This window comes from Fringilla coelebs (genome assembly GCF_963513975.1).
Source record: "Fringilla coelebs genome assembly, chromosome: 15".
NCBI lineage: Eukaryota > Metazoa > Chordata > Aves > Passeriformes > Fringillidae > Fringilla > Fringilla coelebs.
Genome location: NC_140041.1, coordinates 18,288,227 through 18,315,954, shown reverse-complemented (window position 1 = coordinate 18,315,954; position 27,728 = coordinate 18,288,227). Strand labels below are relative to the sequence as shown.

Here is a 27,728-nt window from a genome sequence, read left to right as displayed (position 1 = left end):
TTGGGGGTTCTCAGGGACTTTTATTGCCAAGCCCCAGCAGGTCCACTCTGCCCTGAGCCAGGAGTCTGGAATCCGTGACAGAAACCAGCAGCTGATGCGGTTTATTTTTGCTGTCAGGGCTCGGAGAAGCTGCTCCGAGGTGTGGTGGTGTGCAGGGATGTAGTACAGGGTCTGGGAGGGCTCAGGGTGCCCGGGGAGCTGTGCCAGGGCCAGGCTGCCGGAGCGCCTCCGACACCGCGGTGCCACCGGGCTGGGCTGGGCACGGCCGGGACGGAGGGGGCTGGGGAGCCCTGGGGGGGCTGGGGAGCCTTGGGGCATCTGGGCTGGATGGGCAGGGGTATCTGGGCTGGATGGGCAGGGGCATCTGGGCTGGGGAGCCTTGGGGCATCTGGGCTGGATGGGCAGGGGCATCTGGGCTGGGGAGCCTTGGGGCATCTGGGCTGGCTGGGCAGGGGGATCTGGGCTGGCTGGGCTGGGCTCAGGGCTCTGTGCTGAGCTCCTCCCTCATGCCCACAGCCTCAGAGCAGAGCTCAGCTGCTGCCTGGCTGTGCAGGAGGGGCCCTGTTCCGATGGATGCGCTGCCAGGAAAGGGCTGGGGGATCTCCCCCATCACTCAAAAATGGGGGGGTGGGGGGTGAGTACAACTGTGATGTATTAAACTTGACATTTTATTTGGGATTTCAGCAGCTTTTCAGTTGGTCAGATGCTGTAAATTCAGAATGATGTATTTTAAACCAGCACACCTATCTACCGGCACGCTGTCCATTGCTGTGTACCCATATATTTTTTCCTCTTGCTTATTTTTTTCCCTCCCTTAAGAGTTTCTGTTACCTTTCTGAAGCAATAACTTCCTAAAGCCATTAGCAAGGTTTTGAATAAATCCATGCTGAAAACGTGTGCGTTCTGAATGCACGTGTGTGGATTTGTTGTGCAAGAATGCAGTTCAGCTTTGTTAACTTCATAAACAAAAACCAAAACTAAATAAAGAAAAGAGCTGGCAGATTTGATAGTTTCATGTAGATTTCAGTTTGCCTGTCGATTTCAGTTTCCTACTACCCCCCTGTTGTTTTCTCTCTTGCATTTTTTTTCTGTGGGTTACTTTTGCTACCAGGGCCTTTGATGGTTTATTTTGCCTGTTGAATTTCTGTTAATCTTGTGTTCTGTATGAATTGCTCTCAAATCAATTGTGCTGTCCCCATATGAGGGCGATGTAGGTATAATTAGACTTTTTTTTATAAAGGACTCTGCATGTTGGTTCTCTTAAAACATGGAGTAGATTAAGTAGATTAGACATTAGCCAATATAAGAAAAACAGTCATATCTGAAAACAGACTTTTAAAACAGCTTCAACAATTAGAAATTGTAAACTTCGTATGCAGAATAGTTCTTGGATGCTGAAGATGTGTGGAATTTAATTTCACTTCACACCTTACTTTTAGTAAGATAATACACATTTATCACATGTTCATTGAAATAATAGCATACTGGGGATGGACTGCCTGTTGGTAAGGATTGGCAGTGACCCCAGTGACAGCACTGGAGTCACCTTTGGGGTTTCCCAGACCTGGCTTTTATTAAAAAGTCATTTCCAAGCAGAATAATTTTGGTTGTAAAAGCCCATCTGGGCCATTGAGTCCAAGCTGTGCCCAGTCCTCCCTTGTCACCAGCCCAGAGCACTGAGTGCCATGTCCAGGTTGTTTTCTGTGCCTTGCTGGGGTTTCCAGACATGAATTAAAATTGGTTTGTAGGGAATGATTTTACATCTTTGCCTTTCGATTAAAAATTATGTAATCCCACTTGGGGGAAAAGTAAGACTTGGGATGCTTTTGGGGTTATTTGCTTTGACCAAACAATCTTGATAAGCTTCAGGTTTAAAAGAAGACAGAAGGTTAAGTTAATGCTCTGTTTGAAGCAGCACAAAGCATCGCCATGGTCCTGGATCACAGATAGGCTCTCCCAGCTGGAATAGCGCTGCTGCTTTAATCCATACTTCAGCAAAGGCTTTTCCTCTGACCGACTTTGGCCCAGCCCAGGCTTTTGAGAGGTGCCTTGGCCACCCTGGCTGTGGGGGAAGCTCTCTGCTGTGGGCTCCGAGTCCTGCTCTGCTGTGAGTTCCCTTGGTTTCATTTTCATGTCGCTGTACCAATTCTGCCCTTCCTGGTGTTTCTGCTAAGCCCTGCACATCTGCCATTTTCTGAACTGAAAAGGAAGCTTCTCTGACACCTTCTTTTTTAACAAAACCCATCTAACAAGTTCTGTGCTGACTTGGTTTCCGTAGCTGGAGAAGACAAGTCTGTTCTCATGCAGTGCCAGGCGATTTGCAAGTTCTGTGCATGATTTGATGAAAAATCTAGTGCTGAAACTCCCTCATCTGAAATGTAAGTGTTGTAAGAACCTGAGTGCTTGGAATTCTGTATTATGAGTAGCAGAGCATTCCTTTTCCAGCTCTTATTGAAGGGAGCAGTTAATATTAGGATGCCTGCACGACAACATCCTGAGTCATCGAGATACTTGACAGCTACTTTCCAACCAGAGCAACTGGTTTGACAAATGAGCTTGGACTTATTTTATCACTTTAAAGATAAATCTTTAAAGACTCATTTAACACGTTAAAGGTTGGGACATCTGATATTTTATTAAATAACAATCTAGAGGTTTCTGAGTCCACTTATTTTAGTGGCTGAGCTTGTTCTGTGTGGCAGATCAAAGCCCGGCTGAGGCTCAGGCATACCAGTGGGGAGGAGGAAGTGACTGGGTTTCTATTCCTGGCTGACCCCAGCCTCGGAACCGAGGAAGAGCTTTAAAGGAAATGCAGCATTCAGCTCTCTGAATCTTTCCAAGTATTCATAAGTGCTACCAGCACTGGCTTCCTGCGTGCGGCGTTTCAAGGCGTGGACATCTTAAAACTGTCCTAATTTCAAAATGAAACAGGGGTAACAAGGGAAGCCCTAAAATGAATGGAAATAGCAAAAGCTGCCATTCCAGATTTTATCAAAAACATCCAAACCATCCTATTTTTACCTGGCAGGCAGCTCTGCAAGCCCAGGCAGGGTGGGAGGTGGTGGAAGGAGGTGGGTGGGAAGGGATGGCCGAAGCCCAGTGGGGCTGCTGGCACAGGGTCAGCCTGGGCAGGGAGAGCTCGTGGGATCAGTGCAGTGCCAGCCATCCCCTGGACTGGGTGCTTTGCCCAGCAGGCCTGGAGGAGCTGCCAGCCCTCAGAGATGTTGTCTGCAGTGAACCAGCGCCTGCAGTTGCCCCGGAGCTCGAGCACTGTGTGTCGGAGCCCAGCTCTGGCCCTTGGCACAGGGGGAGGCTGTAAACCTGTAAGGTCACTGAGCACGTGGGGGCTCTTGCGAAAGAGCTGTCCTTGCTCCTGGAAGGAAAACATCGTTTCTGATCCTGGGATATTCACATCAGTGTCCTGGGCTCCTCTCAGGGTGCCGATGGGCTGGATGTCCAGTCCACCTGAATCAACTGGAATTGCTTTTTCTCTTCTTGAAGACTTTGACACGGTTCCTTGCCAGAGGCCGTTTCAAAAGAAAGAACCAACCCAACAACCCCCCCAGGCTCTCGTGGAACTGGAAGAGCAGTTCTTTATGGGCTGGAGAGCTGGGCAGGATTTGGGGTGCCTGGTGAGGCTGCTGGTTCCCTGTGGGTCAGCGCTGGGCTGGGGAGGGAGCGTGCACAGAGGGGCCTGGGCTGGCTGATCCCGAGCTGGTCTGGGTGCTGGGTGCCAGGCTGGACAGCTCTGTGAGCAAAGCTGAGCAGAGGGAGCTGCAGCTGGAAATGCAGGGCTGGGAGCCTCGGGAATATTATCTGTGCATTGCTTGGATAGCACAGGATGGAGCTGGGAGCTGGCAGTAGGGAAGGTTTGGGTTGTCACTGATCCTCTGGGGACACCCTTAGCTCAGCCTGCAGGTGGATGAGGGTGTTTGTCACCAGGGAGCATGGAGGAGCAGCTGTGGCTGTGCTCCCATCGCAGCCCTGCCCCTTCCCTCCTGCCTGGCTCCCAGAGCACTTCTCTGGATGGGTTTGGCTCCAGTGCTATAGAAATTGTCCACAGATGCCACCAGATAAGCAGCCAGAATGGAGGGAGGACAGTGGCAAATCCAGGGTGGTTGTGGTGATGTCTTCCTGCACAACGCTTTTTCCTTTCCTCGTTTCTGGTACTGGGATATTCACATGTTTGTGTATTCTCCCCAGCCCATGTGTTAAATTCCATACTTCATTTTGTCTTTAAAACTTCAAATAAATCAAGGTGATTATAGGAAACAGCCTCTGCCAGATGCTGCCTGGGAAAATTCTTAAGGGCTTGAAAGCCATCCTTCACTTCTTCCGTGCTGTAGTCATCATTCCAGAGACATCTAGGGAATTAAAATCTTCTATTATAAAGGTGGGTTACTCTGTCACACATATTACCGTCAGTAGTTTCCCTGGCTGTCCCTGTCGTCCCCACACGCTTTGGGTTGCTGTACCAGCTCTGAGGAATGTTCTTTTCACTCCTGTGCTGCTGCCACGGATGTGCCACCAAAAGCAGCCGGACCCCAGTTTGGCAAAAATCAATTTTTTCACTAGTTTAACTGCAGGGAGATTGTAGTGAATAGGATGAATATCAATTTAATAGAATTAATACAAATTTGTAACTGAAATGTAAACTTTTGAAGTATTTTCTACAAACACAGCAAGAAATAACTTTAATTGTTCAAGGAAAACGAGAACTTGACCATGTTCTAGCCATTCCAGTAGTTTATTTTTCTTTATTTTCTGACTGCCAAGGATAGAACCCTCTCTAATCCTTCTTTCCCAGGGAAGGTGATTATGTGTGGTTGCTGTGTTAACAATGTGCTGTGGTACGTCAGACTCCTCCTTTGAGGGTGCATTAAATCCGGGGGGTTTCCAAGGTGAGAAGTGGGGCTGCTGGGAGGAGCTGCCTCGGCTTTGGCTGTGTCGGGAGCAGGCTGAGCCTGGGGTCTGCAGGGCAGGGCTGGGGGATGCCGGGGCGCAGATCCCTCCTCAGACGCTCCGTGTGTGCAGTACATTGTGTTTCTGCTGTACATTTCCCAGGGTGATGATGAATCTCAACAGTTTTCCCAGAATTGTAGTTTCAGTGAATAAAGCTGTTCTCGATGCTGGAGTGGGGAATGGCGTTGGGAATCCTTTGCGTTTTTCTGCCCTGAGGGGGGTTCTAATTATTTCCAGTAGAAAGTCATCGTGCAGATACTGCAGAGCATTAATTGCTTGGACTGAGCCTCGCACAACATGTGAAAATTAACAGTAATACAAACAAGCTGGCAGTGAGACGCTGCCCTGGGAGGCGTTGTGTTAAAACGACAATCACTGGCTTCTCCAGCCTGTGTTTTGAAGACCTTTCTGAGCCCATGAGTGAGACCAGGCTGGGAGCAGCTAATGGCTCCATCCTCCATGGCTGCTGCTCTGCTCCCGGGCACGTTGCTTTGCTCTTGTTTCTGGAGCTCAGTCAGGCTTTCAGATCACCGCCAAAGCAGTATTGTTTTGGTTTAAGTCAGTCTTTGGGCAGTGGTGTCCCTGCTGTAGGATGCCACAGTTTGTGCCCCGAAGTGGAAGAGCAGAGCTGTGTCACTGCACACTGGAGCAGTTTCTCAAGGAAGAGCTGTTGCGCTGTTCTCGCTGCCCTGGACTGCCTGAGATGCTCCTTCTCACAGCCTGTCTCTTGGCCTGAGCACTTGCATTTCTTTGGACTCTTTGGACCTGTTCTAACCAAACCTGTTGGCTTGTTGCTGTTATTTTCCGTTCACGGCAGATCTGCAGAGCGTTATTCCTTTCCTCTTCCTGCAGGTGTCTGAGCTGCCACCTGCCTTTATTAATGCCTTTGCAGCATCACGCTCATCAAGCTGCTGCTGTCTGGGGAGAGGCTGTGTCTGTTACCATCCTTCATCTCAAAAAGTGGAGTCAAATATTTGATGATAATTTTGTAGCACTCCAGCACTAACACATTCACCTTTTAGTTTGGACCCCTGAGTTGGTGAAGTCTCAACTTTCTTTTTTTTATTGTTGCCGGCACAGTGAAAACAGGATCATAGAATGGCTCGGGTTGGAAAGGACCTTAAAGCCCATCCAGTGCCACCCCTGCCATGGCAGGGACACCTTCCACTGCTCCAGGCTGCTCCCAGCCCCAGTGTCCAGCCTGGCCTTGGGCTCTTCCAGGGGCAGTCACAGCTGCTCTGGGCACCTTGTGCCAGGGCCTCACCCAAAATCCCATCTAACCCTTCCCTCTGTCAGTTTAAAGCCTTTTCCCAGGCCTGTGTAAAAAAGGAAAGCGCCTTTTGTCTCATTCTAAGTAACCTTTTGCCAGTCCAAATTTCAATTTCAGGCCACCTAGTCTGGGTTTTGCAATTGCCTTTGATAAATAAGCAGTGTCTGGGTTTGCATTTGCCAGGACAGGCATGTTGGAATTCACTTGGTGAAGCCTTTTGCCCAATGAAAACTGTTTCTTTACCCTAGTGATGCCTTTTTCTGCTAAATCACCAGCTGTGATTATATCTCTTACCATATGCAAATTTTAAGTTTTCTGTTATGAAACTTGTATTTACTTAGATATCTACTTAGGTATCTACTTAGATTAGAAGGCACATGCAGAAGGTCTATATTTGATGTTTTATATTTTTAGAGAAGTAGCGTTCCGGTTTTGTCTCGGGGTAGACATGCAAATGTCAGACAAACACTCTGAGTCACAGGTCTGAAGGCTGTTGGTCAGTCCCAGCCTGTGGGACGAGATTAGAGCGTCTGGCTGTGAGAGATGGTCGAGGACCGAGTCTTTTCCTTAACAAACCACGGGTTTTGTAACTGTCCACGTAAAGTCAGGGGAGAGCTCAGCCACCATCCCCTGCCGGCTCCTTATCAGCCCTGCTGCAGCCTGTGCCTCTGGAATCACGGAGCAGGATTAGCTGGGGCTGACGTGCAGCTGCAGATGCAGCCCAGCAGCACCTGGCTCAGGCACCCTCTCCCTGTGTGGGATCAGGCACCTTCTCCCCAACTGGGATCAGACACCTCTCCCTGTCCCCGCACATGCACTGAGCCCTTCAGGCTGGCCAGCAGCAGGATCTGTGTGCTGGCCAGGCTCCTGGAGCCCGGGCTGGGGCTGTGCAGTGAGCTGATGTTCAGCTCAGCCTGCCAGGGTGGGTGCTGGTGGCAGAGCCCCTGCTGTCCAGGCAGCTCCCAGGGCTGCTGCTCAGGGTGGGATTGGCAGCAGCCGCTCCCGCGGTGCTCGGGGTCAGCAAGGGGCTCAGCCCAAAGCTTCCTGCTCTCTATGACTGCAAGGGAGGAGAACATGCTTGGAAAAGCCACTGCTCTCTGTTTGTGAGGGTCAGAGGCACTTGCCAAAGCCATGCCAAGGCTCCAGCTCCCCTGGCATGTGGCTGGTGAGGCTGGGACCTGGCCACCAGGACTGTGACTCCCAAATGAGGGTGCTGTGGCAGTGTTTTGTGTACACTTCAGGACTTGGCTTGTGGAATGTTTGCCAGCGCCCATCAGCAGGGTTTTTCACTTGAATCACAAGATGAAGCTTTCTCTTAAATAGCTGAGAGCTCTTGGAAGGAAGCGGACATCTGTGTGGTGTGTCTGCTTCAGGTGTGCATGTGCTCTGAACACAGCAGCATTATTTCTCTATAGTAATAGAATTCCTGCTTGTATCTAAATGCTCTTGCTGGTTTGATACATAGGAGTGTTAATTTGACACTGGATTCTTTATCACTGTATATATTCAGAAGTGAGTGTAGTAGCCATCAGCAGTGAATATTTTTATTGTTGTCTGCTTTGTTCTTCCTTCTTCTCTGAGCAGAAAACTTGGTTCTCTTTTGGATTCATGGATGCACTCTGGAGTTATCAGTGGTTAGACAACAAGTAAACACGTACTGTACATGGGCTGCTGGCCAGCTGGCCCTGGCAGCCGGCAGCTCGGGACTTGCTTTCAGCCCCAGAAGAATGCCTGTTTGCTTGGTCATTTCCTTTCCTTTCAAATACAAAAAATAAAACTTTTTTCCTCCAATTAAATTTCTTTCCTGGCCTAAATATTGAAATTAGGGAGAAAGCTCCTCAGATATTGGGGCTCGGGCAGTTTGCGGGGAAACTTTTGAGTTTGTACAGAAACACTGACTGGGATGGGAAGTGACCAGGCTTGAAATTCATCTCTTTTTTCCCCTTTCTTTGTGAGGCAGTTCAACACTGACTTTCTCTCCCTGGCTCAGGCCTGCATTTTCTGTGGCAGCTGTGCTTGCCCCCAGGGAGGTGTTGGGGCACACAGAGCCCTCGAGGGACAGTGCCCTGACCACGGGCTGTGTCCTTGAGGCTGAGATTTTCCTCTGCTTGGAAAATCCCCTTCCACAAGGGTGTTTTCTGCATGTTTTGAACTCCAGGATGGAGAAGGCAACTCATAACGCACCCTGGGACATACCTGGCCCCAGTACCCTGCTGTTTTGCACCACTGTGACCAGTTTTCATCTGATATTTGAGTGATCACATTTCTGTCATGTGGAGTTAAAAATGTCTATGCTGTAAGCTGGAAAATAATTAGACTGAATGCATGCCTGTAATTGATCTTTTTGCTGGTTATTATACTAAAGACCTGCCAGGAAATTCGCCTCCTTTCCCGCATCACTTTCCTTCTCCCCTCAAAGTGTGCTCAGAGACTCCAAAACAAAATCCCTCTGCTGGGAAAGCCTGGGCATGTGAATCGAGGCTCCTGGTTGTGGCTCCTTCTTTGACCCAGAGAGGGTTTTTTCAAGGGCACCAACACAATGTGTGCATTATTCCCTCCAGCTCATGGGTTCTTCAGCCTGGGATAATGTCTGGGCAGGTTTGGAAGGGGCTGCCCAGGGAGGGTTGGAGTGCCCATCCCTGGAGGTGCCCCAGGAAGGGCTGGAGGTGGCACTCAGTGCTCTGAGCTGGGGCCAGGGTGGGCGTTGGAGGTCTTCTCCAGTTTAAATGATTCTGTGATTTTGATGGCATCCTTTCAGCAGTTACATGACATGTACCAAGGAGTTATCATTGGGTATTGGAGTAAATCTGCTTTTGCAGGGAGCTTCACAGTAATTGTTTCTTACACAGCACTCTTAGGGATCATCTCTCTCCTTGGCTCCAGTTTGAGGTGAAAAAGAACTCAGAGGGTGCCTTGGCAATGGGATTGAAACAGCAGCACAGGTGATCTTGAGGTTAATTTACTTATTCCACAGAACCCTCTTCCCAACTTAATTTTATCTCTTCTTCTGATCTGGTGTCTCTGTCCATGTAATGCTGTTTTGCAATAGCAGTTGCATTTCTGGCAACTCCTGGGCTGGTTTTGCCTCCTTGGGGTGACAGAGCTGCCCCCACACAGCCACAGCTGCCCCTGCTGGTGGTGCAGTGCTCAGGGGGAGTCTGGGCTGGAATATATGGATGTGTCCTCTGAGCTTCTGGAGAGGCTGGAGAAAGTCTAAGGAGAGACCCAGCATTCTGTGTCTTGGGAAATCAGAATAGCAGAGACTTTCAGTAGAGTGAAGGCTGATGATAGGAGCTGCCTTCTTTTCCAGCTGCCTCCAATAAATGTCAAGTAAAATGCTTATTTAACACACCAAGGCTGTGAGGGAGTTTGCCCTTAAAAAATGTGTAAAAACTTTCTTTTCATATTGTAATTCAGGACTGAATTTAAAGGCTGGTTTTGAAATCAATAATACTTAGTGGAAACTGGTTTTGAGTATTTTGAATAGTTTTCTTCATTATTAATTTCCATTTGAGCACTTTGAAGCTATCAAGTCCATTTCCCGTCTCCATGATCACATTGAGATTACTTGGTGGTTTCTCTGATCTTCTCGAGGCCTTGCTTTCTGTAAATGACAGTCCCTGTGGTATTTATAAAACTGTTTTTTACTTGGTGGTGTTATTAGAAAATGCCGAGCAGAAAAAGCGAATCTGGGAGGAATGAATTTGGTTATTTCTGACTTTGCAGCACTCTTGGGTGGCTCTTGCTGGGGGAAGGAGGAGGCTGGTTCTGAGCAGGAGAGCAGTAACCGTGGGTTTATTCTGAGTCTTGGGAGCACATGGCTGGCTGCAGTTAAGGCTGTAAGGAGCCCTCTGCCAGGCTGCCATGTGCAGTCCGTGCAGGGCTTCAGGCATCTGAACACGCTACATTCCCATAATACACTGAATTTCTGGAAAAAACCTGCTTGTACCTGTAGGGCTGTGAACACAGCCACAGATACTCCCCTTGGGGCTGGTCCTGATCCTCCTGCCCCCTGGGAGCAGTGGGCTGCATATGGAGCTGGGATTTGGCACCTGCTGTTACCATTGAGCTGTGGAATTTGGTCCTTGCTTCATCAAAGCCCCTAAAATATCTCAAGTTTTTCTTACAAAGCTTAAAAACAGTACCAGGTCGTGGTTTGAGGCTCGCCTTGATAATGAGATTTAGTTGGTAATTTCCTTTAAAATATAAAAAGTAAAACTTTTTTCCTCCAATTAAATTGCTTTCCTGCCCTAAATATTAAAATTAGGGAAAGAGTTCCTCAGATATTGGGGCTTGGGAATTTGGAAGGAAGCTTTTGAGGTCTTTGAGAAAAGGTTGTGCAGATGGCAGAATCCCAGAATCACTGAGGTGAGGGAGGACTCCCAACACCAGCGAGTCCCGGCTGTGCCCCATCCCCACCTTGTCCCCAGCCCAGAGCCCCGAGTGCCACCTCCAGCCCTTCCTGGGACACCCCAGGGATGGGCACTCCCAACCTGCCCATACCTTATCCCAGGCTGAAGAATCCCTGAGCTGGGAGCAATAATGGTTTCTTTTTCTTTTCTTTGTGCAGCAGTTTAAGCCCATTTTCTCTCCCTGGTTGAAATCAGAAGTGCTGCTTTGTTCTTTAGCTCTTCTGCACATACATTTCTCAGCCCAGAACTGATTTTCTGAGAAAAGACAGATTCTCTTAATTGTCAGCCCTTAAATGAAGCTGAAGGAGAAGTGCCAGATGCTGCAGGATTTGTGATGAAAGTTGCAAGAATAATCAGCCCAGGGAAACACTCATCATTGTCTCCCTGGAAAGGCCGACCTGCTTATCTCTAGTGAGGTGAGGAGCCGCATCCTTTTGCCTGGATCTGGTATTTCCTTGTGCATTGTTGCAGGGCAAAATGGGGTTACCCTGACTTTTCCAAGCTTTTTGAAGCACCACAGCTTCCAAAGTACTGAGAAGTAGAGCAGTGATGGAAGGTGGTGGGTCTGCTCTTGTCGTGGTGTCATTTACTGTATTTCTCTCATGGTGCTTCCTGGGTTTTTCTTCAGGACCAGCTGTAGGTTCCACATACAGAATAGGGTAAGAGGAAGATCTGTGTCACAGGTAGGAAGAGCTGTAGATAATGATGGCGTGTTCAGCATCATGAATAAGAAAATACAAAACTTAAAGCATTCCTTCCTGTCACTTTGATGAGAGTTTATATTCAGGCGTTGGTTAATCTCATCTAAATTCAGACGTGCTGAGGACTCAAATTTAAGAACATAATTATCCAGAGTTCAGTTTTCTCCATAAGGCAGTGGGGAGGAGAAACAGGCTTGGATTGTTCTTGGCTGTTCAGTTTTTCTCTGTATTGCCAGGTGAGTGTTCATTATAGCCATACTTCTAAAATTAGTACCTCTTTTGGTTCCTGAAGTGAGATGAAATTAATTTGGGGGGAAAAACTGACCCTAGATTTTTTTTAAATATTTTGTTCTTAGGATGTGTTGTAGTTCTTTTATTTTTCATTTTCTGTGGTGGTGGTTTATTTGTTGATAATCTTAATTATACTTTACAGATTGAACATTGAGACACTGAAATGTTATGACTGTATCCATCCTGCATGATCCAGATGTTGTCTTAACTTTTAACCTGGTTTGGCTCTCAGCCACATCCTTTATTACCTTGCCATGAGTAGATTGGATAGTGGAAACTTCCCTATGCAGGGTGGAAAGGAAAACCCCATGTGTGGTGGGGTGACTCCATAAAAGCCAGGAGCTCCTGTTCTCCTGGAATCAGTGGGATGGCTCCATAAAAACCAGGGGCTCCTGTTCCCCTGGAATCAGTGGGATGGCTCCATAAAAGCCAGGAGTTCCTGTTCTCCTGGAATCAGTGGGATGGCTCCATGGCACCAGGAGCTCCTGTTCTCCTGGAATCAGTGGGATGGCTCCATAAAAGCCAGGGGCTCCTGTTCTCCTGGAATCAGTGGGATGGCTCCATAAAAACCAGGGGCTCCTGTTCTCCTGGAATCGGTGGGATGGCTCCATAAAAGCCAGGAGTTCCTGTTCTCCTGGAATCAGTGGGATGGCTCCATAAAAACCAGGAGCTCCTGTTCTCCTGGAATCAGTGGGATGGCTCCATGGCACCAGGAGTTCCTGTTCTCCTGGAATCAGTGGGATGGCTCCATAAAAACCAGGAGCTCCTGTTCTCCTGGAATCAGTGGGATGGCTCCATGGCACCAGGAGTTCCTGTTCTCCTGGAATCAGTGGGATGGCTCCATGGCACCAGGAGCTCCTTCTCTCCAGGAAGGGCCAGCTCAGCTGATCCATCTGACACCCCGCGGGTCCTGCGGGCTGCCCTGCACCTGCAGCCACCAACCTGTGCCTGTGAGTCCCTGTCCAAGGAAGGCTTTATCTGCAGGTCCAGGCAGAGCCCTCTCCTCATAAAGAGTTAAGTGTGCAGTCAGAGCTGGGTTTGCTCCTGTTGCAGACGTGTTTGCCAGCGTGACCTTTGTTTAATGTTTCTCAGACAGAACATGTAAGTGACATGAGAGCGGTCAGACACTGTCGGAGGGATTTTAGCCTGGAAATGCAGCGAGGCTTTGGTCATACATGTATTTATTGCACCTAGCAAATACTCCTGGGGTAGCTGCACCTTCTGGGGGCTGTTGGGAGCCTGCCTGTGCTGGGGAGCCAGGCTGGTCCCAGCCTCTGCTCTCGGCACCCCGGCTGTGCTGACGTGTCCGGAGCCTCACGTGCTGCTTCGCCCTGAGCCACTGTTAAAAACAAGGGAAGATTAACCACTCTGCTGGTTCCTAAAGGTGGTTTGTTTTGGGGTTAATTCCTCTGAAACCCCATGAATCTCAGAGAAGCTTAGGTAGAAAAGCTGTTTTTCTGAGGGAGCCTCATCCCAGCATTGGAGTTGGCTGAGCCGCTGGATCAGTGTCTCTGAAGGATGCAGTAACAGTTGAAGTTATTGTATGGTTAAAGCAATACAGAAATGCTTGTTGAAACCAGGATGTTGTGTTTTAGATAAAAGCACCTCCATGTGCTTTTCATTTGAAAACTTAAGGCTTTGTGAATGTCAGCATCCCCTGTTATTTGGAGTTAAAAGCTTTATTGGTGTGTGTGATTGCGCCTGTATGGGGTCTGCACCCTGGGAGTTTCAATGCTGCTTTGGTTTGTTTCTCTGGTACTTGCTGCTGAAAAGCTGATTATAAAGCTGAGACTGAGGTAAATGAAGTTGTACCCCAGTGAGGTCTTCTCAGTAATGTTTGATTGAAATGGATCTTTTTTTTCTCCTTTGCTTTATGTTAATGTTTTTTAAAGGTGGGACTGTTGAATTGACTGATCATCTGGTGGGTTTAAGGAGATGATGGCTGATGAACTTTCGTTTTTTCCTACCCTCTTCTGCATCTAGCTTTGTCAGATTTTGTCTCTGACACACTCTTTTCAGGTGCCCATAGTTTTGAAACCTTTACTGGCTGTGGCTCAAAAAGCATTTTTTGATATTTTTATATTGCTCAATTTCATCAATAATATGGGAAACTGATTGCCATACCTGTTCTCTCACCTCCTGTGTAATTATGCTTATGTAAGGATATAAGGACTTAGGGACTAATACACAGTCTTAAAACTGAATTAAGCACCTGTTTTCTTCTAGAGTGAGCTCACCTCCCAAACCCAGCATGCAGTGAATTCTGCCTTTCCCACATTTCAGTAGGAAATTACACCCAGTAATTTTTCAGTGAGGAATACTACGGCTGTCCAACTGGAACCGTCTTCAGATGTCTTCAAAACCTGTTGCAGCTGTGAATGCAATATATACTCCATTGAGTAAATCTTGAGTAATGACCGCAGTTAAAATGTTTGGTCTGAGCTATTGTGACATGTTCTAATTCAGGAAAAGAAAAGAGTTTCCCAGCAGGAAAGTTTTTAATACTTTTCAGGAGGAATGTTGGGGTTGCTGCTGTTGGAGAGCTGCAGTAAGCTCAGCCCCAAGGACGCAGGAGGTGCTCTCCGAGCAGAGGGATGGTGGGGAGGACTCGGGATCTGTCTGTCCCTGTCGTGGCGACTGTGTGAGAGAGGTAAACAGCCCATTAATGAAGTTTACAGATGGAGTTTAATTGGGAGGGGTTGCCAGCGCTGCTCAGGAAGAGAAAATACACAAAGAGGCAGAGACGAACAATGTGGCCAGGAAGCAGCGCGAGGTTCAGCGAGGAAGGAATAGAGCTTCCTTCAGCTGGCAGGGAGGGGAGAGGAGCAGGAAAGTGCATAAAAAATACCAGAAGCCCTGGAGAGGGAGAGAAGGCAAGAGCTAAAAGTACCATGGGGGGTAAAAAGCGCACCACAAAGGAGCCCAAAGCCCCAAGGTGAGAATTGCCTGCAAGGGCGGGGTGTGGGCAACAGGAGGGATGTGGTGAAACATCTTTATAGTCTTGTGTGACATGGTTGCCAAGTGGAAATAAAAGCAGGTAATAACCTACTGTGTGTGCATGTTATAGCAGAAATTGTATCTGTAATTGCTTAACAGTGTTGACAAAAGTAATTACAGCACTCTTCTGGATTATTCAATAAAGTTGACTTAAAATGCCTTGGAAATGACATACAATATACACGTCATACAGGTCTGGGGTGCTACTCTTTGCTTGGCCTTTTGAGAATATTACACAAGTTTCTGTGGCTGATTTCGTGTCAATAAACAGACTTAGGACGTGCTTTTCTTCCTGTTCATGCAGGGAAGAGTGGTTTCGTATTTGTTCTTTGCATCCCCTGTGTCAGGGGCCAGTTAAAGTGAAGTGAAATTGTGTTCTGAAGGGTGGTAAAAGTGTTTGTAAGAGTTTGGGAAATGGTTCTTAAACAGATTCACTCCGTTTTAAGCTCTGTTATGTCGACACACAGATCTGGATATGAAAGATAAAATGCACCAAGAACTAAAAGTGAAACAGGAAAGAAAAGCTTTTGTAGGGTTTGGGGGGAGACCTCGGCCTCTCCCTCAGGGCCCTGAGCCATCACCGTGCTCGTCCGTCAGCAGCTCTCTGATTTTCAAGTCACCAGTAATTTTGAATTTGCTCCTTGTCTTTCTTGCAAGAATTCCTGTTCCCTCTGTAAGATGGTAAAAAGGAATCTCTGCCCTTCCGAGTGACGTTGGTGCTCATGACTAAACGGGAGCGCAATCCACACGAGCTGGCGCTGCACCTCGGCTCGGGCCCGTGGCACTGACAGCAGCTGCAGGCGTCATCCTTGTGACTAAGATCTCAAAATCATCACCAGTACTTTTGTCTTCCAGCAAAGTACCCAGGATATGATGTTTTTATTGGGTTTTGTTTGTTTTTCATGCTCTTGGAAGCTGTCACAAAAGCTGATTCCGTCCTGGCGGGTTTATCGTAGCACAGCCCGGTCTCCCTTCCCACTGCTCGTCTCATTAAAGCCAGCTCAAGCTCCTCCTCGGCTGTTGCTTTAGCTGATGATGAAAATAAGTGGATATAACAATGAATTTCCCTCTCAGGGGATCAGAACATACTGAATACATACCTGAAATCAGAGTGGAAACGCAGTGAGTTTAGTAAACAGTTTGAAAACAACAGGCACTAACCTTCCGTACAGATTCCTGTTGGTGAATACAGATTATCTGTGGAACGAGTTCATTTCATGTCGCATCCATGTAGAAACAAACCACTGCAGTTGATGGGCACCTCTTCTGCCAAACAGAAGGGTGTCTTCAGTACTGAAGCAGTAACTTCTGGGGGTTAAATCTTTTCATTGTCAGTTGTAGGCTGAGCACTGGCTGAAGCAAATGACTCGTGTGCCCATTGTCCATCTACAATTTCAGGAATATTCTACTGTTAAAAATACAGTTCTCAATCACCAGCTGATTTATTTTGGGGGAAAAGTTTGCTTTCCTGCCTACAGATATTGGGAATATAACAGACACGTTTTAAACCACGAGGTGGATTTTGATTTTTCAGTAGTTTCTGCTAATAGCAAATGTCATTTGAGAGTATTTTTCTTGCTTACATGCCTTGTTTAAACTCTGTTTTGGCCGCTTTCTTTTTGGTCCACTGGTGTTTTTTGAGCTTCTGGACTCCTGTTCAAAGTTTAAAGAACAATAACCAGTCAAATGTAAAATAATGTCAATTGAACCAACCGATGACTCAACAGTCAACCAAGTCATCCTGGCCCTGCACCAAATGGAGCGAGGCCAAAACCTGGAGTTGGCACGGTCCCCATCCCTCCTCATGGATCTGCACTGAGGCAGAGCCCAGGGTGCAGCACTGGTTAATATTCCATAATGAATGCTGCACGTGTGAGTGTGTGCCTCCCATGGAGGGAGCCCGTGCAGGGGAGGACCTGGAGTCTGCAGGGCTCCCTCCAGAGGGACAGGGAAACAGGAAAACAGGGAAATGGGGTTTGTGCTCCAAAGAATTCAGCAGCCTCACTTGCTTCAGTAGCACTTCCCCTCTGAACAGAGCTTCCTGGAAGGGCTGGAGAAGGAATGAAGGGAAAAAACCATTCCTTTCTGCTTCTCTTGCCCTCTCTTCATTTTTCTCTTTTCCTCTTCTCTTCTTCCTGCTCAGAGTTAAGGTGTTATTTCTGCTCTGTTATTTGTGTTTGAGTTACATTACTTCTAGTTTCTTTTTTTGTATTTCTCCTGATTTTTGTTGTTGTAAAGCAGGAATTAGCTCTGCAGTGCAGCTAAAAGCATGAGCTGGTGAATAAGTCTGTGTGTCCACCTTGATACAACTCCAGGTCCAGACCACTGTTCCACTGGCAGCAGGAGAGTCTTAATGTTATTGTGTTTTTTCAGAAGAGAAGAAATGGACTTCCTAATTACAGGTCTAAACTTATCTATGTCTTGATGGTTATTTGACTGTGGAAAGACTATACTGCAGCTTTGAGGCTTTTCAGCCTGGAGGAGAGAAGGCTCCAAGGGACCTTGAAACCCCTTCCAGTGCCTAAAGGGGCTCCAAGAGAGCTGGAGAGGGGCTTTGGACAAGGGGGAATGGCTTCCCTGCCAGGGAGCAGGGCTGGATGGGATCCTGAGGGTGGGCAGGCCCTGGCACAGGTGCCCAGAGCAGCTGGGGCTGCCCTGGATCCCTGGAAATGCCCAAGGCCAGGCTGGACAGAGCTTGGAGCAGCCTGGGAGGGTGGGAGGTGTCCCTGCCGTGGCAGGGGATCTTTAAGATCCTTTCCAATCCAGACCATTCTGGGATTCTATGATTCTGCTGCAGTTTACTTTAATCTTTTGCTGCCTTTCTTTCTGTATCATTACTATTTTTCCATGTATGTTAGAATCAGCTTTCCAGATGTGTCTCTCCTTTCCTAGCAGCATCGTTTTGGCAGCCTGCACAGTCCTGTGATTGACACGAGCGCTGGACACCGCTCATGCTGAGGTCATTAATGGAACAAGTCCTGTTAAATATTTTAAGTTCAGTTCCTCTGGTACAACATTAATGTGTGCTGGAATAAGGGGTCAGATCCGATCTATGCTGAGTGTGGAGGAAGAGCCAAAATGCTGCGGCTGCTCTGAGCTCATGAATCTCTTGTGATCACCACAGAATGTCTCAGTGCAGTTCTGCTGTTGAATTCCAAGTGCTGGCCCATGGAACTGGTGTGTTAAAGGGTCAGTGTTAAGACAGTACATTTTTGGGCAGTTAGTTTGGCTCTTGGTTAGTTTGCAGGGTTCAGAAAACTAAAAACCTGCTTTCAAGAAAGGTAAAGCAGCTCTGAGGCTGCTGAGATCTGAAATAGAACCAGAAGCTGGAAGATACTTTTAATGTTATTGAGTCCCGGCTGTGCCCCATCCCCACCTTGTCCCCAGCCCAGAGCCCCGAGTGCCACCTCCAGCCCTTCCTGGGACACTCCAGGGATGGGGATCCAACCCTCCCTGGGCAGTTCCAGTGCCTGAGCTCCCTTTCCATGGGGAAATTCCTGCTGTGCCCACCCTGAGCCTGCCCTGGCCCAGCCTGGGGCCGTTCCCTCTGCTCCTGTCCCTGTTCCCTGGAGCACAGCCTGACCCCCCGGCTGTCCCCTCCTGGCAGGAGCTGTGCAGAGCCACAAGGGCCCCCTGAGCCTCCTTTGCTCCAGGCTGAGACATCTCTTGGGATGCGCTGAAAATTTAAAAAATACCTAATTCTACTCAGACTTTTGCACTCTGTTGTAAAGTGCAATATTTTGCAGCTGTCCTGGTCCTGGCTCGCCTCAGTCTGTGAGCACAGAACGTGTCCCTGTACCTGCAGGTTTGAGATGATCCACAGGCTGTAAATACAGGTAGATCAAATGGCTATTTTGTCATCCAGCAAAGCTTAAAGAATTGGTATGGCCCAGGATAATGTGATTCCATATTTTTATGCAAAGTTTGTATTTGAGTATAGAGGTACTGGCTTCTGTCTGGGTCTCTTTTTTTGCTGCCTCTTTATTTAGGGAAGGAAGGGTGAACAATGAAATTTAAAAAGCAGCACGAAGCTTTGGAAAAGTATGCCTAAATTGATTCATATAGAAATGAGTTCTACCCTTGAAGGTAAGACTTTCTGGCCGCTTTACTGGAGCACTGTAATAAATATAAAAGTTTAGAACATATAATTTAATTATCATATTCTGGCCATAAATGCTTTAGGTCTGTAGTACATTTGAAATCCCAAGAGCTCTGGCTGAGGTTGCAGCTGCAACATCAATTACCATTTATCCATTCCAAGAAAGCTTTGCCTGTGCCCTTGAAGCCTTCACGTTCTGGAGAGGCTCCAGCGGGAGCGCGGCCGCCGCTCGGCGCTGCCGGGGATGCCGAGAGGGGAGCGGGCGCCATTTCACAGCGGGGCCAGGGCCGGTGCCCGGGGGGCTGCCAGCCCCTCCTCGGGGCTCCCGGGGATCTGGGGGGCCCTGGCAGGCTGGGTGGGTGCGGGCCGGAGGCGCCACTGGGAGCCCTGGCCGTGGGTCATGTTGGCAAGCTGCAGTTCGTGCCCTGCTTCCCTGCTGCTTGGCTGGCTGTGCAAACCCACAGATCCAGCCTCAGTGGTATGAAGGGATGGTAAAGGTGTGTTCTGCGGGTGGGGGACGATCCTGAGGCTTTGCTGCTTGAGGGGTCTCTCGTATTTTGAATTTTTCTGTTGGAACCGTGGCATCCCCCGGCAGCGTTTGCTGTGGCAGGGTGGGTCAGCAGGAGGGACAGCTGTGTCCCCTCTGAGCGCGCGCCCGGAGCTGCTCTGCCGTGAGGTCCTGGCCCTGGCAGCGAGGGAGTTCGGCCGTGGCCTCAGGAGTGCCGCATCCCTCACGGTGCCGTTATCTTGGCCGTGTCGCAGACGTGCTGCACAAAACGAGAGCGTTAGTTCAGAATCTGATTTCCTGGCTTATCAGGGGCTTTTTAATACAGCGTTTATCTGGGTGTGCGATAAAGGAAACCGTGGTAATCGTCCTGGTTCTCAGAGCAGCTGGAAACCAGAAATGCTGGGGGCTTTTGTTTACAGCCTTTGGTCAAATACTCCAGAGCAGATTTTTCATTTCTTACAGCATCATTGAGGACATGCTTGTCGTCAAGACCTGCACTCCTACCAAAACCATCCAGGCCTCCATTTTAAACAGAAAATAGGAAAGAGTGCTGAAGAATGGGTGGGTCTGTAGGGAAGTTACATGGAGGGAAGATTTGTGGCTTTCTGAGCAGTCAGCACCCCTGGACCCCTTGGCTTGGGGTCTGTCCCCATGGCAGTTTGTGCCTCTGCAGTGGCTCTGTGCCCCCTCTGTGTCACGCGGCCAGCCAGGGCTGGCTCTGTGTCTGCAGAGCTCGGGCAGCCTGGGAGGAAAACCTGGGCTCTTACCAATTTTCAGTCTCTTCAGAATGAAGTGAAAACATTTCAGGAGACAGAAGAAGCCAATGGTTCAGGTTCTCAGCAAAATGCCTTTCTGGAATTATTTCCAATTGGCAAACACACTTCTATTTTAATAGTCATGACAAGTCTAGTGTCAACAGCCTTGGATTGAAATTTCTTCCTGCTTGAACTCAAAACTACTTCCCTGCCTAAGAGGATATAAAAATAATTATTAGTTTCTCTAGTTAATGAAGAAATAAATAAGCAATTCAAAAAATGTAATCAGGCAGTGTCCACAGCCTGGTGTTTACATTGTTCTCATTGCTGGAAGATAAGGAGGAGGCCCAGATGGCAATGACATTGAAAATGGTTTCTTTACTCTTAGTTTGGTGATACCACTTACACCAATAAGTAACTTGCTTTTAGGAATCCATTCCCAGGGGTTGGTTCAGTTGAGCTGCAGGGCCAGGATGTGTGGTGGGCCATGCTTTGGTGTCTGGGGGTGTGAGGAGCGACCTCCTGTTTGGACAGAGTGTGATCCAGGCTGACCATCCCTTTCACTGGTGAAAAGGGGTGCAGGCTGTAGGGGAAATGGTCAGTAACTTCGGTTCCTGAAAGTGTTCCCCTTGCCATTGTCTCACTAGAGTTGTTTTCCATAGGATCAGAGAATCATGCAGTGGTTTGGGTTGGAAGGGACCTTGAGGGTCATCCTGTCCCACGCTGCCATGGCAGGGACACCTCCCAGTGTCCCAGGTGATCCCAGCCCCAGTGTCCAGCCTGGTCTGGGACACTGCCAGGGATCCACTCTGGGCGCCTGTGCCAGGGCCTCACACCCGCACAGGGAGAATCTTCCCAATGTCTAAGCTAAACCTACTCTTGAAAATTCAATACTTCTGTGATTTTCATTTAATAATGCAAAGTAACAGGAGGGCGGTGTATTTTTAAAAGCTATCACAGTGTTAGAGGGTTCAGCACGTGGGGCTGTGCCCCTGCTGTGTTGGGGTTTCTGTTCTTCACCCTAAAGAGGAACAGAGCCCAGCAGGTGCCCTCCTCAGCAGCGCCTGCCCTGGAGGAGGGGAGTGGGGAATCCCTCCTCCCTGCCTCTGCTCCCTGTCCTGGCTGCTGGCAGGGCCAGAGCCCGCTGCCCCCTGTCCGTGTGTCCCTGTCCGTGTGTCCCTGTCCATGTCCGTGTCTGTGTGTCCCTGTCTGTGTGTCTGTGTGTGTCCATGTCCATGTGTCCCTGTGTCTGTGTCCCCCTGTCCGTGTGTCCCTGTCTGTGTGTCCCTGTCCATGTCCGTGTGTCCCTATCCGTGTGTCTGTGTGTGTCCATGTCCATGTGTTGCTGTGTGTCCCTGTGTCCGTGTCCCCCTGTCCGTGTGTCCCTGTCCATGTCCGTGTGTCCCTATCCATGTGTCTGTGTGTGTCCATGTCCGTGTGTCGCTGTGTGTCCGTGTGTCCGTGTCCCCCTGTCCGTGTGTCCCTATCCGTGTGTCTGTGTGTGTCCATGTCCATGTGTCGCTGTGTGTCTCTGTGTCCCCCTGTCCGTGTGTCCCTGTCTGTGTGTCTGTGTGTGTCCATGTCCATGTGTCGCTGTGTGTGTCTGTGTCTGTGTCCCCCTGTCCGTGTGTCCGTGTCCCCCTGTCCGTGTGTCCGTATGTCCCACTGCCCAGGCTGTGGCAGTCCATCCTGCAGCAGGAGCCCGGGTCAGGAGCCCTCCCCAGCCGTTGCCACGCCCGCCTGCTGCAGGTGCCCCTTGAGCCGGGGTTGAAGTCCCTGGTGAATGATTAACCCTGCAATGGCTTTAATTAAGCACCTTGATTTCTGCACAGCTCGTTACCGCGGCGCCATCTTCGTTGAGCCTTTCCATGTTCCCACATCATTAAAATTGCCCATTTCACCCCCCTCATTAAGGTTTCCCATTTTGCCCCTGTATGTTCTATTGAGTGGAAATGATAAACACATCTATACAAATAAATAAAATCAGATTATATATGAATAATTTCTGAAAAATACATCGGAGTGTACTAAGTTTAGTACCCCATACCAATACCTTGCCTCCCAAAATGAAATTCAATCCAAGTTTTTACAGATTTGGAACCCCTGAAAATTGGGAGGTTTTTTCCTCTCTCGTCTATGCCGCTTCATTTTTTTCTTTCATCTAGATAGGACGCATAGTTTATTAGGGTTTGTTGAGTTGAAAGCAATTTCTGTAAATACTGAAAGGTATTCCCTCATTATATTATCTCAGAGTGTAATTTCCCTGCCTTACCTCTTCCTTGGGAAGTGGTCATTTGCCTTTTCCTGTGTATGACAGCATAGGTGAGAGATTTGTGCTGGATGTGGCTCCTCAGGAGCCCTGCAGTCCCTCCTGGTGCTGCTCCACCAGCGGGGCTGTCTGGCAGCTCTCCACACGGTCAGTAAATATTGCCCTTATCTGATACAGCCAGGCTGGGAAGATATGCCTGCAGCCCGGATTAGATTGCTGGCTACTGCTGTATTAATCAATGTAATCATTTATTTTTAGTTTTAGAAGTCATATCATCTGTTTTCTTTCTCATATTACATTTTCTGTGGGGCTGGTACAGAAAATGAGCCCTGTTTAAAAATTAAAGGTGACTGAAAAGTTTCAGTGGAATATGTTTGGCACTGTCATGGTTTCCCTGACAGCTGATGAATGTTTCCTTAAAAATGCTTTTGTCAGAAGTTTGAGAGGTATAAAGAGTTTTATTTTTGTATCTAAATTAGCTGTCTTCAAAACTATACATAGAAAGATGTTTCCATCTTTTTAATAATTTTAATGAAGCAAAGTTCTCAAGTTCTATATTCCTTATTTAAACTCACAGCTCCTAGCCTTCAGTGTTTAATATGAGATTTTTATTATTAGAAAAGGAGCTATTGGGCCTAAAATTTAGAGAAAATAAGGCATCTTAAAGCAGCCAGACAGTGACTGCTGCTTGTTGAATGGTATTCTTGGTTCTGAGGTAAGTGTTGGGGTTTTTATTTGGGGTTTTTTGCATATGGTAGTCTAAAAGTAGAGAAACAAATTTCTTTTTCCAAACGTATCAGTAAGCTGGGGAGAGAAGAAAAAAAAATGAAAGAAGAAAGTAATATGTGCATCACATGAAAGGAAGCAAAGCTTTGAGGTCAAAATGACTTGTCTGATGATCAGACAGGAAAGCTGTGAGAGAGCAAAGAACCAAGGGTGGCTCTCAGGCCTGAGGTTCTCCTCTTATCTCTGGACTCCTTCTGGGATCCCCTGGAGCAGCAGAGCTGGCCAGAGCCAGCAGAGCAGGAATAGATGTGGATCCTCAGCTTCCTTCCCAGGAGGTGTGAGCTCCTGCAGCCCCCACCGCCAGCTGCAGCGGGGACGGGGCAGTGCCCCTGCATCCCTGCAGAGCTGTTCTGGAGCTCTGTGCCCTTGAGGAAGGCAGGCCTGGGGGCAGGGACAGGGACAGGGACAGGGTGAGCCTGCCATTAAAGATGCACAGTCAGTGGGGCTGGCTTGGATTGCGTTCTGCTGTGCCTCGGGTGCCGCGGGGTGCGTTGTGCAACCAGAGGGGTTCATCAAAGCTCTTTAAAAGAGGAGTAGTTAATGGGAAGAGCCAGGAAAGCCGTGCCATGGCTGGTGGGCAGGGATGCAGTCCATCAGTGAGCCCTGCCCCAGCTGACAGACACGTAGTGGGGGCTGGCAGCCCGTGGCAGAGCACGGAGGAGATGTGTTGAACATTCCAGAGATGCTTCTGAACGCAGAGCAGCGATGTGACAGATTTGAGTTCTTTTCCAAGTTCTGGAAAGAAGCATTCTTCCCTTTGGGAAAAGAGGGGCCTTTTTCTTCCCTTTTTCCTCCAGTTTGACTCATTCTCCTCCATTCCTGCTGCCAGCCTTTCCTGCTGAGGGCTTTGCACCACCCTTGTTCTGGTCTTACTCTGCCCTCCTCTTCCCACTGCTCTTGCAGCACGTCGAAGCTGTTGCTGTCTGGTGTTTTCTCTTCTGCTCAGCCCTCTCTGCTCTGAGACACAGCTCAGCTTCTCCCTAGCTCAGACACCGGTTTTAGGGGGTCTGCACATCCCTTAGGTCTTTGCCTGCCTGTGCTGTCTCTTTTTTTTCTCCCTAACGCAAGTAATTTTCACTTCTCCCTGCCTTCTGGTTCCATTTTTGTTGAAGTGAGAACTTCATTGACACATTTATTGTGGTTTGACTTTGATCCCTCCATGTTTGAGTGGGAGGATCCTGCTCCTTGTCTTTTGATTGCCTCGATCCCTGTAGGAAAGGACAAGCACAATGGCAGAGTCCTTTGGATCACTGGATGGGCTGTTTCCCAGGTGCTCCCTGGGCATGGGACATATGGACCTGTGCTAAAGCAGAGCTCCCAGGTGTTGGAATATCTTAATTTGGGGTGGAATTTTAAGGCTTGCGTGAGCGTGTTGGAGCTGTGGGTTTTTTTAAATGTGTGACCAAATCTGGTCAGACTTCCTTGAGGAGGGGAAAAGGAATTTTCCATGCAAAAGCCATCCCACATACAAATGCTAAACCCACATCAGGGAACGTGGATGGTCTGGAGAGTTTCCAAGGCGAGGCACCAAAACCTTAAATAAAAGTGTCATTTTTCTAGCTTCATCTGGAGAGTGGCTGGAACCCTGGTGAACAGGATTTTCTGTGAAAATCAGTTTCAAGTGAAGCAGGCAGCACAGAAATCATGTTTTAGGCGTTTCAGACTTACTTGGGAATCACAGAATGGCTGGGGCTGGAAGGGACCTCTGGAGGTCATCCAGTGCAACCTGCTGCCAAGGCAGGGTCACCCGGAGCAGGGGACACAGGAACGTGTCCAGGTGGGTTTGGGATGTGTCCAGAGAGGGACACTCCATGACCTCCTGGGCAGCTGTTCCAGTGCCTGCCACCCTCCGTGGGAGGAAGTTCTTCCTCCTGTGGAGGTGGATGAACTCAACCTCTGGGCCTCTGCAGGGCTGTGGGGCAGGGGTCTGTAGGATCAGGGCTGGTCTGTGAGATCATGGTTGGTCTGTAGGGGTGCCGTGCAGCTCTCTTCAGACCAGAGAAGATAAGCCACCATAAGAGCAGCCCCTGAGCTCTAGCCCAGCACTGCTGGGTCAGCCCTGAGGATTAGGAGCAGCTCCAAGGTGATTAGGATGGATTGTTTGTTGTTCTAAGAGGGATTTGGGTTTTTTCCTTAACAAACCAATCCTTCGTTTGTAGCTGGGCTGCGTGTTTACATCCAGATCCTGAAATGAGGGATATTCCTCACTCTTCTCCCGAACTGCTGGGGTGAAATGATCACTTGTTACTGTGAATATTTGTTGCTATATGGCCCAGTTTGCACAGCTTCTTGCATAACAGCATCCCAGTGGAGCAGCCGGTGGTGGTGCTGGGAAGGGAGCCCTTGTGCAGACTGCAGGGAATGTGGCAGTAATGGAAACAATATGGAGTAAGAGCATGTTTAAAGAGTCAATTTTAAAGGCTGGGATAATTGTGCAAGAAACTTGGCTTCAGAAACGTGTAAGGGAAGGAATCTTGATGCAGCCAAATAGGCCGTGAAAAATCCATACAGCTTTTCTGGGGTTTTACAGAAGTCCTTGTTTAACTGTTTCTGGTGCTCTCTGTGTGCAGAACTGCCCCACCAAGCTGCTCCTGGCAGATACCAGCCCTGTGCTCGCCTCTATCCCAACTAAAGGTATTTCTCTGCTTTGTTTCAGCCCTGGAATGAGATCAGATGTAAGCTCTTCTCCATCCACAACCTCAGCAACTACGGGACCACCTCCCAAGCTCTGCCTGGTGTGCTCCGACGAGGCCTCGGGCTGCCACTACGGTGTCCTGACGTGTGGCAGCTGCAAAGTCTTCTTCAAAAGGGCAGTGGAAGGTAGGACCTGCTGGGATGAGCTAGCTGCTTATAAATATGAGATCCCCACACACATCGTCCGTTTTCAAACCCAGCATCCATGGTATTGCCAGAATCCTACTGAACAACCCATCCCTTAGATCACTGATCTTGTCATGGTAAATCACATTGATAATGGTGCATTATCCAAAGCATGGATTCCATTCACATTGATAAAATGCTCCCTTTCACTCAGTGTAAAAGAATTTATTGTTGTTTTGGCTTTTGTCTCTTTCGTTTTCTTTCACTGTTGTTTTTGTTTGTTTGTCCCATTTTTATACAAATATTTGTCTGTGTGCAATAGGCTTGTAAAGTTTGTGATTTTTCAATTTAAGGTTAGTTGTTTTATGTAGAAAACTTACGTGGAACTCAGTAAATGTGTTGTGTGTGAGGGTATTGTAGCTCTCCTGCAAACAATATAGGTTGAATTGCATCCATGTCCCTGGGTGTTACTTGCAGGGACACTGAGTACCAGGGACGTGTGTGGGATTGGATCACTGAGATTTCTGTCCAGTTGTGATTAGAGAAAACCATTCTGGAAAACAGAGATGATGGAAAACTAATGTGAATAAGGGCTGTGTGGTTTTTGGTGCCTCAGTAGCCATTTGTGAGGGACGAGGTTGTACCTCAAGATCTGACTGTGCTTCAGTATCACATGCAGAAAAACTGGAGCATATTCCCAGTGTCTCTGGGAAGATGGTGATTCCTCATGTCTGAAGAACATCATTCCTAGTTCTGGCCCCCAGGGTTTCCTGTCTTGTGCCTTCCTCGTGCAGCCCTCTCTGAACCAGGCTCTTTCTGCTGACATTTGTGCAAGCTGGGGTCCCTGCAGGGGGGGAAGGCTCTTTGACAAAGACAAGCCACCATTCAGTCCTCACAGCAGCACTTTCCCCCAGTTCCTGGCTCAGCAGGTGCCGTGGGGAGCTCCATGGAGGGGCAGAGCCCCTCAGGGGGATCAGCAAAGTCAAGTTCATGTGGTGCTTTCTGCTGGTCACAGAGGGGTGTTGGCTCTGTGGCAGCTGAGGTATAACAAGGCAGTATGAGCTCAGGTGCAGAGCAGCCTGAGCTCATACTGATAATCATCTGTACCTTTGATTAAAACATGGTCACCAGAGATCCTTCAGAAGACAATTTATAGGGCAGCTGGGCAGGTGCCATAGCCATGGGTTTGCCTGTTCTCAAGCTTAAATAAATCACAAAAGTATTGATACAGGGAGGAATCACCCCAGTGATTCCTTTTGGGTTTGACACACCATAAATCAACTGTCTTGATATTAAAAATGTAAACAGGCTTGTGGCAATAGTTCCTTGAGGCTCACCTCTGCTTCCACTTTGACTGTGTCACAAATTATCTCACTTCTCAGAGAATCCCAGAACCATTAAGGTTGGAAAAGACCTCCAGGTTGATCAAGTTGAGCCTTTGATGGATCACCCCTGTGTCAGCTGGGCCACAGCTCCAAGGACTGACCCTAAACCCTTCCATTCCATGACATGGGTGTTTGCAGGACTGCTTCCAGCATCCGTTAGTCCTAGTCCTCACTTTAAGGAACAAATAATTTGGTTTTGTCTTTTATAGGCATTTTTCTTATTAGGAACACATGTAAAAAGAATTTGTTTCTGCAATATCCTTTTTATTAGTGGCTGCCAGGCACCTGTTAGTGCTCAGATCAAGCTGACTCTGCACACTCATTACCCGGCCTTTAGCCAAAGCCCTTTTTTCCACCTTTGCCTCCAGGCCTGTGTACTGTGGCAGAAATAGTCACAGAAACTGGAAGTGTCAGTGTCTAGGAAGTCAATATAAAGTGCATTTTTTCAGCAAAGAGTAGAACCAGAGAAGAGG

At 48.3% G+C, this 27,728-nt stretch overlaps 1 protein-coding gene across 1 annotated transcript in view; it reads left to right on the top strand.

Annotated features, from left to right (window-relative positions):
* The window catches only part of NR3C1 (nuclear receptor subfamily 3 group C member 1), a 61,127-nt gene that overhangs the window by 10,737 nt on the left and 22,662 nt on the right, over positions 1 to 27,728 (top strand). Inside the window, exon 3 of the mRNA XM_084215607.1 lies at positions 25,707 to 25,870. Within this exon, the coding sequence (XP_084071733.1) occupies positions 25,707 to 25,870 (164 nt within the window). The remainder of the gene's footprint in view (positions 1 to 25,706; positions 25,871 to 27,728) is intronic.